The sequence below is a fragment of the Alligator sinensis genome, unplaced genomic scaffold (assembly GCF_000455745.1).
Source record: "Alligator sinensis unplaced genomic scaffold, ASM45574v1 scaffold437_1, whole genome shotgun sequence".
In the NCBI taxonomy this organism is placed as follows: Eukaryota; Metazoa; Chordata; order Crocodylia; family Alligatoridae; genus Alligator; species Alligator sinensis.
In genome coordinates, this window is record NW_005842176.1 from 834,082 (window position 1) to 845,591 (window position 11,510).

General features: G+C 52.9%; 1 protein-coding gene across 1 annotated transcript in view; it reads left to right on the plus strand.

The window, feature by feature from the left end:
• Positions 1-11,510, plus strand: part of SYT7 (synaptotagmin 7) — a 79,637-nt gene that overhangs the window by 6,287 nt on the left and 61,840 nt on the right. The window contains exon 3 of the mRNA XM_025206939.1: positions 6,155-6,234. Within this exon, the coding sequence (XP_025062724.1) occupies positions 6,155-6,234 (80 nt within the window). The remainder of the gene's footprint in view (positions 1-6,154; positions 6,235-11,510) is intronic.

The following is an 11,510-nucleotide window of genomic DNA, read 5'->3' on the forward strand; positions in this document are numbered from 1 at the left end:
CCACTGGCCACCCAGACCTAACCTTTAAAGAGCATGGCTGGCTCTACAGCACTCCCCTTCTTCCTTGTACCAGAGACATAGCAGGAAATTGGCCAGATCTCCTTGACAGCAGTTGCAGCCCCTTCCTGATCCTTTCCTCCCAGCCCAGCCTCACCTACTCCCAGTGCCTTCTTGCTAAAGAGAGTGAGAGAGCAGGTAATGAGAGAGTTAATACCAGCCACTGCTGCATGTGCCACCTGTTTGGAGTTTCCCAGTGGGTCCAGGAGCAGCGGCTGAAGAGGAGGAAAGGTCACAGACACCGCAGCCCGTCGGTACGACACGCCGCGCAGCGTAGGCAGCACAGAATTTTAACGAATGATTATGTTCTTCTGTCAGGCTAAATTTAGAAGCAAAACCAAGAAGGTGAAACCCTTTCACCTTCTCCAAAAATGCAGCTGAAATGTCTGCAGCCAGCTTCCTGCTCGCGCCAGGTCTCAGACCTGCGTTACAGTCTGTTCAGGGAGGCTGGGACAAGCTGGGACCCTCCTCTCCCACCCCCAAGCCACGGTCTCTCTGTCTAGTGAGGAGGTTGATCTATTGATAGCATGTGGAGGCTGGGGGTGACCTGCAAAATACTTGATGAGACAAGCTGTTTTGGTCTCTGGCCCGGTCACCAGCTTGCAGTTCTGGCTCATGTACCGTGCCCGCAGTAACAAGTGGATGTCTGGCATCCCGCTTCCCCCTATCCGTTTCTTCTCATATAGGGTCTTCCTTGCCACCTTCTTCATTCTGGATACCCAGAAGAAAACTCACATGGCTCTCTGGATTTTGTAGGTAATCCGCTTTGGAGTGGGGAAGACCAGTGCGGTATACAGAAGCACTGTAGCATTGCTGCCTTCATGAGCGCCATGTGCCACCCCATGGAGAGGTGGCACGCATGCCACAGACTCAACCTCTGGTTCACCTTGGCCTCCTTCTTCTCCCAGGCCCTCCTTCTGTTCAGCTCAGGGTCGAACTCCACCCCGAGGATCTTAACCCCCTCGTGGGGGACTGAGACCCCCAGGGACTCCAGGTCCCTGAGCTTGCCCATGTCCAGGCAGGTGCTTTTGCTCACGTTGAACTTGGCCCTACTGCCACTTCATAAACCCGTGTGTGCCATGGGGCTCTTTCTACTGCACAGTAATTCTGGCACAGAATGTTCAAGTCATCCATGTAGGCTAGGACCTTGGTCTCTTCCTTGCTTCCTCTGGGTATCTGGACTCCATGCATTCCAGGGTCCTGCCTGATGTGATTGGCCAGGGGTTCAATGGTGCAGATGAATAGGATCGGGGAGAGCGGACCCCCAACTCTATCGTGATCCGCACGCTTAAGAACCCATTGACAAGCACCTCGCTCCTTACCTCCGTGTACAACATCCGTATCCAGCCAGTGAAGGTTGAGGGGACACCCATTCGCTTCAGTTTCTTAAAGAGAAATCAGTGTGACACTGTCGTAGGCCTTTTCCAGGTTCAGGTTCAGCATCGCCACCTTCTGGCCTCTATCCCATTCCAGTTGGAGTGAGTCCCTCAGTTGCAGCAGGGCTCCATAGATCTGGCATCCTGGTACCACACACAAGTGATCCTCATGAATGAGGAACCTAGGACAGATTTAAATTGCTCGGCCAAGACTTTGGCAAGAAGCTTATAGTCAAAGTTCAGGAGGGTGATGGGCCTCCAGTTCCTCAACTCTTCCCTCGTACCCTTCTTGTGCAAGAGGGTCATGAGTCCCTGGTCCATCCCAGCCCCCTCTGCTCCTTTCCAGCTGTCCTCCCATTTCAGCCTGGATTGTGAGGAGGCAGTGGTCCAAGAAACAGACAGACGTGAAGAGGGCTTCCCTTGCCTCCCACTCCTTGGGGAGGAAGACAAAGTCTATCTGGGTTTTGGTTTTCCCTGCTGGGTCCACTTGAGTGAAATTTCCCCCAGGGCCTTGGGCTCCTTTTCCAGTGTCTCCTAGGCTGTGGTCCTCAACCAGCTGTTGCAGTTGCCTGGAGGATCTGTCCATGCCTACCCTCTGGGCGCTGCTGACTCTGTTGCCCTCACTGATGGCACAGTTGAAGTCCCCTGCGATGATTACCAGCTGGCCACTTGGCCATGTTTTCTAGAAACTCGCACCTTGCTTTTGTGTGGCCTGGCTTGTATACGCACAGAACTTCAAAACCTGTCCCATTTGCTTCTGTGGTGGCTTGCTCCTGTCCTGTTCCCTACAGCACCCCCTGCTAGGGGAGACTGGGGCTAGATTGGGGCTAGCTGAGAGCCCCCTTCACAGCCAGTGCTCATGGTCCACTCCCTACAACATCCCCTACTGCAGAAGATCGGGACTAGAGTAGCTGAGAGCTCCCTCCACAGGCAGCCCTAGTGTCCCACTCCACACAGTGCTGCCTGCTGGGAGACACAGGGACCAGCCTGGCTGAGCGCTCCCCGGTTGTAGTGCTCACACCCTAAATCCTCTAGTGACTTGCCTTCCTCTTCTCTCAGGCTTGCTGTGCATGGGTGTCTTGGTGCAGCCATCAGACACCCTGTGATTGGGGTAGCTTGTGCATTCGCTTGAGAGGGCTGAAAGGATGGGAAGGATTCTGCCCCTTTCTCCACCTGCTCCAGGGCTTCTTTGTTGCCCACCCTGAAGCCCAAGCCCTTTCCAGATCCAGTGCTGGCAGACAGAAATGGACAGTCTCTAATGGCCCTCCCCACTCTCCTGCCAGGAACCCTCTCCAACATACCTCCCTTCCCACCAAGGCTGTGACTGAGAGAGGAGCTGTACCCACCCCCTGCATTCCTGTCCAAGGCTATCTGCCTTAGGCCATCCTGATTTACGCTAGCTGAGGGTCTGGTCCTCCAGGCCCTTCCAAAAGGCTCCACCCACCTTCCTGCATTGGTGGGTCAGTCACAAGCCACAGCACAGTGCAGGCAGTATCTAGGCAGCTCAGGCCTGTGACTGAAGATCAGGCTCCCTGGAGTCAGAGCTGTCCCTAGGAGTGTTCTGACAAGTCAGTGTTAGGACAGTATCTGGGCAGCTCAGGCCTGTGACTGAAGATCAAGCTCCCTGGAGTCAGAGCTGTCCCTGAGGGTGTTCTGACTGGGCTGGGGGCAGGAGGGTCTGACCACTGTGTGCCAGCAAGTCAAGTTCATCCATCCCTTCTCTTCCAGCACCCTGTTAATCAGCATCTGTAGAGGGGTGAGGCAGGTTCCTTACCCTGGACTGCCTACACCATGTGCACACCATTATCCTACCCCCATCTCAGGCCCCCTTTGGGCAAGAGACCCTGACTTCAGAGTTGCCCAGCCCGGACCATCCCCAGCTGCCTCATGCAGACACTAAAAGCAAATGCTATTGGCCAAAAGCCAAGGGCGGGGGGGTGCATAGCAAAGGCAAAATAGATGTGTCTAAATAGCAAAGTGGCTAGATTTGCACTAAGGAAAGGGAAGCCCGCCTGGTGTGACACAGGAAAAAGTCCCTGGTCTGTACATCAGTGACAAAGCTGGGACTCTTTGTCATCTAAAGAAGGATGTGTGTTTGCCTCAGATTGGCCTGCTGGGCCAAATTCAGCCCTGGCATAAGTACAGAGGTTACATCCAGGCAATGGGGGTGAAATTCAGCTTTCTATATGAGGCAGGGGTCACATCTTCTTTGCCCTCCCCAAAAGCTCATCCCTTTGCAACCATGGCAACTAATAACCCATTATGCCGTCTGCCCTGAATCGCTTTCATCTGACCCCCATTCTCCAGTGGGAATGACAGCAGCAATGTTAAATCCCTGTGACTAATGCCACTGGGGAAGTCACTGCTCTCTTTGATGTCCTTGAAGTCTGGTTAGGTAGCAAGGGGCACAAAGGAAACTCTTCTCTCCCCATGGGCTGCTTCAGGGGAGCAGAGCTGAATTATGGACCAGGCTCTAGATTTGACCATGATTATGGATGTGGTGTTGAGCTGAATGACATGGGACGTGTTCTTCAGTTTAGAGCAGGAGTCAGGTGCCCTTCTGGCCTGAGTCTGAGACCTCAGTGGCCAGGAATAGTTTGAGTGATGGGGTTGGCTGGAGGCTGAGCTGGCAGAGCCTGTGGCTCCCTCACACCTGACCAGTCCTGTTAATGGAGCTTGCCGGAGCCATGGGCTGCTGTGGCAACATCTGCTCCAGTCCACGACCCAGAGAATTTCCAGGGCAAAGCTGAGGTGTCTCTGGAACCTGAATGCATCAGCCGATGCAGATTCCTCACTCCACAGGCCAGGCCAGCAAACCCAGCGCTGTTGAACAAGTGTATGCATGGATCTCTTCTGTCACATCGGCAGAGCCTGCAGCCTGTCTCCAGCCGTGGGCGAAGGGAGAGGACAGAAGTGGGAAATGGAGTGTCTTTGGCACACCCAGCAGGTCTTGTGAGGAGCACAAGCCTGTGCCTTGCAGCCAACAAAGGTGACAAAGTCTCCAGGTCGCACTGCCTGAAATGATGTTGGCAAAGGTTCTCAGCTCAGCTGGGTCCTGACAGGAGCTCTCCAAGGTTCAGGAATTCACAGCGGCCAGTTCCAAAATGAGCCAGACAGCCTTCCAAGGAGCATTCAGGGACACAGACATGCCTGCAAAGGGCATTTGCAAATTCTAGGCCAAATTCTTCCTGAGGTGATGACTCCCCAAAGTGAGGAGATGGAGAACATCTGTTTCTCACATACACCCTTGTCTCTGCCTGCACGACCTCCAAAAATCTCTCCCCTGCCAGATCATTGCACACAAGAGGTTCCCTTTGTTCACTCTCAGGCCTTTTCTTAGCTCAACCTGGCTGGATTACCCCACCTAACCGTAGCTACATCAAGCACCCTCAGCAAGTAATGCTTGCATGCAGCTGCCCAGGGATAAGAGAAATACTGTGGTTGGGGTAAGAAGTGGCAGGGAGAGGGGGTGTCTGTAAAGGTTCATGTTTGACACTACTAGTTATACCTCCCAGCCTGACGCTGCTCAGGATGTCATATTTGACTGTTGTCCCCTTAGTTCAGTCCTTTTCTGATGGCTCTCTGAATGCCACCCCCATTCTAAGTACAAACCATAGCCACTCTTGTACTGGCCTCTGACTTCCTTTCAGACCTGGCTCCCCTTAGATCCTTCACACCTGCTGCTTTGCTGTTCTTGTCATCCAGCCCTTATCCAGATCTGAATCGACTCCCAGTACTCACACCCACCCTCAGGCTAGATCCAAAATTCTCCCTGTCCCTCAGGCTGCCTTGTCCCTCTCTGTCACCACACCCCACAATCCAGATCCAAATTCCCGCATTGTCACACCTCTTAGCAGCTATCCCACTTCTTGTCATTCCTTCCCACCCACCCCTCAATGGAGAGCAACCAGATGCTGAGGAGCACTCAGCAAGGAAGGGCTTTCTCTCTGCACCTGGGCGGGATAGCTTCATCTGCTAATTGTTCACTAATTAGCATTAATTGTGCTCTTGTCTGCCCTGGAATCATGCAGCACGTTGAACCTGCCATCGGAAATCACAACAAAGTGCCCTTATTATCAAGACCCAATTAGGAACAAATGCACACTTCATTATCTTATGACTTTAATTTTTTGTTACTGTGAACTTAATTAATTAAAGTTCAATTAATCCTAAAATTGCCTGTTCCTCCCCTGTTGCAGATATGATGGGGTGACAAAAGGGAGGGGGCAGGGCTCAAGGACACACTCTTCCTAGTGCTCTTTTAGTATCCTGGTGCACAACACCACACTGGTGCCAACATCCTTTATCAAGCTGTGGCATGATAGTCCATTGGGGGGATCTCTGTGTTGGGGTGCTCTCTCCCTGTTTTAGATGTCAGGGGGGACGCCCCAGAAATTGGGAGAAGGTTCCTAATTTGCTTGTGGGGCAGGGAGGGTATAATGATGAAAACCAGGAAAGCAGCTTCCAAGAAAGGTAGACCAGGAACCCCCAGGGGTAAAACTAGATCATCTCAAAACTTACCTGCCGATTGAGGGCACAGATTTCAACCATAGCCTCAGGCAAGGACTGTGTCTTGAAATCCAGTAGCTGTACATTCACCTGTACATTCCCTTCTCCCTGCAGATCTAGATGGCACCACTGAAAGCCCTTGCTGACGCCATCAGCAGCAAGCCCAACAGCTGCTTCCTGAACTTAACTTCCTCTCCTCTTTTTATTCCTAGGGTAAACGTTACAAGAACTCCCTGGAGACGGTGGGGACCCCAGACTCCAGCCGAGGCCGAAGTGAGAAGAAAACCATCAAGTAGGTGCCACGGGAAAGCGCAGGAGGGGATGGAGGCTTGAGGCACAGCTCTGGGACATGGTCACTGCAGCAGGAGGCTTCCCAGGAGCAGGAATTTCAGCTCATGGAGGGTGCTGGACCACACACTCTGTGCCCCAAACCCTCGATATCCCGATACATTGCACCACCACATTGCCATATCGCCTCTTCCCCACAATGTCACCACATGTACAGTGCCCCCACAAAGCCTCAACATCTCTCAGGCTGCCCCCCACCAAACTCCACCGCATGTCCTCAGCACTCTGCAACCATCCAATATCCCCATATACTCTGCTCCTCCTACATCCCTGCTCTCACACAGTTGAAAAGCCCCCTAACACTCTACATACCCTGTACTACCACCCCTAATCACTGCCACATTCTCAACAAAACACACCTCACAGACTTTGTCCCCTCACACTCCCTGCCCCTATAGTCTTAGCATCCCACAAGTATCCCCACACATTCTGCTTCCCCATTCTCATTAAAAAATTAGGCAACTGTGATGTCAATGCTTACACAGTCAGATGGGTCACTAGTTGGCTGGAAGGCCGCCCCCAGAGAGTGGTGGTGGACGGGACATTTTCGACCTGGAGGAATGTGGGCAGTGGGGTTTCCCAGGGCTCGGTCCTCAGGCCCACACTGTTCAACATCTTCATCAACAACTTGGACGTGGCGGTGAAAAGTACCTTGTTCAAATTTGCAGATGACACTAAGATGTGGGGAGAAGTGGGCACGCTAGAGGAAAGGAATAGGCTGCAACTAGATCTGGACAGGTTACAGGGGTGGGCAGATGAGAACAGGATGAGTTTCAACACTGACAAGTGCAAGGTACTGCACCTGGGGAGGAAGAAACAGCAGGAGACCTACAGGCTGGGGAACTCCCTTCTTGTCAGTGCAGAGGCAGAAAAGGATCTTGGAGTCATTATTGATTCCAAGATGAACATGGGCCACTGATGTGAGGACATGGTCAGGAAAGCTAACCGCACCTTGCCATGCATCCACAGATGCATCACGAGCAGGCACAAGGAGGTGATCCTCCCCCTCTGTGCAACACTGGTCAGGCCACAGTTGAAGTAGTAACTGTGTCCAGTTCTGGGCACTTCACTTCAGAAGGGATGTGGCCAGCATCGAGAGGGTCCAGAGGAGGGCCACCTGCGTGATCAGGGGCAGCAAGGCAGGCCCTATGAGAGAAGGCTACGGGACCTGAACCTGTTCAGCCTCCACAAGAGAAGGCCGAGAGGGGATGTGGTGGCTGTTTATAAACTGGCCAAGGGGGACCAGCAGGCAATGGGAGAGTCCCTGTTCCCCCGAGTACTACCGGGTATAACAAGGAATAATGGCCATAAGTTGACTGAGAGTAGATTCAGGCTAGATATAAGGATGCACTACTTCACAGTCAGGGTGGCTAGGAGCTGGAACCAACTCCCAAGAGAAGTGGTGCTTTCTCCTACCCTGGGGGTCTTCAAAAGGAGGCTAGACAATCACCTAGCCAGGGTTGTTTGACCCCAGTACTCTTTCCTGCCCATGGCAGGGGGTCGGACTTGATCTACTCAGGTCCCTTCCAACCCTACCAACTATGAAACTACACCCTACACTCTCAGTCAGTGTCAACACCAAACACCCTCACACACCCTCAACACTCACCTCCTCACAGACATTGTACATTCATGAACTCTGCCTGTGTACACACATGCAAACATACACATACACTGCTCCAATAGCTCACAGACATGCCACATGCTCTGTTCCCTGTACACTTCACCATATACTCACTCAACTCAACACCAAATGCCTCACATACCCTAGTTCCACTCCAAACAGCCCCATACAGCCCCAGCATCCTGGTTCCCAAAAGATTTGACTGTCAAATAGCCTGCATCTCCTCAACTGCAAATACACTGTCTCAGCACTCCCCAGGCACCTATAAACTCAGTTTACTTTTATACAGGCAGTTCTAACTGCACACAAAGAAGTCTGCTTTCCTACCCCTGTGCAGGAGGAGGCATCAGAGGCACTACATCCTCCATCTGCTCCACCATCAGATACCCCCAGTATTGACTTGATACCCCTTCCCCAGTGAGATACTTCATATAGTCCCCAAATACCAAACACCCTCAAACCCTGTGGCCCCAAACCATCCCACAAAACTAACACTATTGACCCCTCACATTCCCTTTTACCACAAGTGCCTCACACACCTACTTACCCATACCCTTCACTACTAAATACTCACACATTCACTACTCCAGCCCTACAGCTCAGACCATGTATCCCCACACTACTTTTACACATGCACACACACACACACACACACACACACACACACACACACACACACACACACAGCCTCAGTGTCTTGCTCCCATAACACACAGCCCCATCATCACCAATTGGACTTCAGCTGTACAACTTTGTGTGTACCTCTGGCAACACCTCACAGCCTGCCCTCCCCCTTCTTCCCTGGCCCACAACACACCCCAGTGCACATATGTTGGTCTCAGCTTTCCAGTGCTGCTCCAACATGCTGGCTTTGAGTGAACAAGAGAGCCAGTGAATGCTTTGTGTTTCTCCCCATCCCTCCCTGGGCAGCAGGAAATTACCTCCCAGGAGTCCTGGTGGCTGTCCTCAATGCTCTGTTTCCTCAACGTGGGCAAAGTCAAAGCCTTTGGGCACTAATCCTAGGCATCATTGGCTTCATTGTCCCAGATGAACCATTGTCTGTGATTTATTGTCTGTTTGCACAACAGCACCCAAATCCATCCCTTTCTCCAACCCTGGCCATTCTGCCTGGAGAGGAGGAGACACATCAGAGTCCTCTCTGTCTCCCAGAAGGAGATGGAGATCCCCTCAGCCCCATAATGGAAACTGGAGGTACCTCTGTGCCACAGAAGGAGGGGGCCTCTGCGGGCCCATTTCTCACATCATTTGGGTCATGGACATTTCTGTGACTTCTCACTCATATACCAAGCCTTTTCACTCTGTGATGTGCTCTGGGCCAAGGCTGTTGGAGGGTACAGGCCAGAAGACGTTTCTTAGAGCCTGGCCTTGGCTGGGCTCTGCAGCCTCACAGTATTTAGAAAACAACATGGCATCAGAAGACATAACGGCTTGCCCTCCACATGGAGTGGTCCCCAATCCAGCTTTCTGGAGGCACAGAGCTGAGAGCTGTGCCGGCAGATGGGCTGCACACTCATGGCTGAGAAAGCCTCCTGGAATGTATGCAATGGAGAGGAGGGCATATCTGCGAGGAGAAGGGACCAGTGCTGGCAAGGGCATGCTGCAGCATCACACCATGGGGCGGTGCTGCACAATTGGCCCATATGGGGAAATTAGTCCTCCCCCAGGGCTTGCAAACAAAGCTCGACTTGAGGGTGAAGAAGAGCTTATCCCCACCTGCTCCAGTAGAATCAGACTACTGGAAACTTGGCATCCCTCGATCTTTGGTCTTTGCATCTGGGTGTAGGGCTCACTGGGAGGACATTGTCCTGGGTAGATAGATGGGTTGGTGAACGGGCTGTTGTCCTGGTGCAGCATGAAGAAAGAATCCTTGTTGGTCTGGTCCTCCAGATTGAGCTGTAAACCTTCACTGACAGAATGGCTACAGAGGCCTGTCACTTCTCCTTCCATTGCTGCCAAGGCTTTGTGGTACTCTGTGGAGAGAGCTGAGGCAGGGCCTCCACCTCATCCCATTATGACCAGGGCTGTCCCTCCAGGGCTGCTGTTACTGTGCTATTCTGGCTGGTGGATAAGGGAGGGAGGAAGGGAGGGAGGGTGTGCATGGGATCCTTGGCTGGATGGGGCCTTGCCTTATATCAGCCCACAGGTGTCACTGCCAGTCATTACGAGTACCTGTCGGGTGCTACAGTCGTGGGTAGCACATGGGCTGCTGAGGACTGAGGTGATGGGAGGATAGGGTAAAAGGGGTGTCACTCTGGCCTCATTGCTCACTGAGGAGTCATGTGTGGATTGCCTTCCCCAGAGAGGAGCCACTCCAGGGCCAGTGAGGGAAACAGGAGAGAGATGAAGAGTGGCAGACAGCATGGGAGGCTGCCCCTTCCCTCCCAAATACTCTGCCCTCCACCCAAAGCACTCTATCTTCCATCCCAAATGCTCCCCCGCCACCTCCCCCCAGCACCTTCTGCCTTCCCTGGAGGACAATGCGTCCTCTCCCCTCTTTCCTGGGACTCACGGGCTCACTTTCATATAGTCATGCCAGTCCCAGCACCAGGAGAGGCCTCTCTGGGGGGCTTGCTCTCCAACCTTCAAGTGGCTGGCATGTTAGTCAGAGAGGCTTTGTCTCCCTCCCTTCTTCTCTTCCCTTTTCCCTCCCCTCCTTCCATTTCTCCCCGTTGCCTACTCCTCCCCTTTCTCTTTCTCTCTTTTTTCCTCCCTACCCCCTCCTCCCTGCCCTGCTCTTCTCTCCATCTGGTGGTGAGTGAGCCTGGCGCTCCCAGGTGAAAAGCAGCAGCTCTCCCGTCCGACCCCCCTGGGTTGCCTGCCACCCCCCTCTTGTAGGCCTTTCATCTCCTTCTTTGTGTTTTGAAAAGGCCTGCATGAATCCGTTTCATGCTGGAGCCGTAGGAGGGCTGGAGGAATTAATGAGGGGAGCTGGGGCTGAGTGCAGGCATGCAGCCTACCAAGGGCTTTTGAAGTCTTTGATAAATTTGCCGCAGTACCACTTGACTTCAGAGGCACTGCTTGCTGCTCTCACGTGCTTGGGGTCAGAGCTAGGAAGCCATTGACAGCTTTCTGGAGTCAGGAGACAGTGGTTAGACCTGGTTCCCATCTTATCTCTCTGTGGTGTCAAGTGACCTATTTAGAGTCAAAGAACCGTACAAGGAGGTTAAGTCACAAGGCACCCCCCACCCCTGCCCCTGCCACCTCCCCAGCTCCCTCTACACTGCCAGGTAAAGAAATAAAGCAGGGGTTTGCAGAGTCCAACCGTCAGGGGCCTACTGATCAATGCCAAAAAGGGTTAGCCTAGGTCCAGAGCTTTTAGGAGGGGAGGGGTTCACATTAGGAGCAGGGAATTAGTAGTTTTGGATCTTGCAGGGAGGGAGTTGCACATCTGGACTGGGGGTGTCAGCAACTTTGGATCCTGCAGTGAGGGGGTCACACATCATGAATAAACTGTCATGATCTGTGGGTCCTCCAGAAAGGGGTTGCACACCTGTGGCCAGGTGCCAGTAGGTCTAGACCCTGCAGAGAATGCTCCCCATTGCCCCCCATCTGCAGCAGGGAGTTTTTCAGTGTTT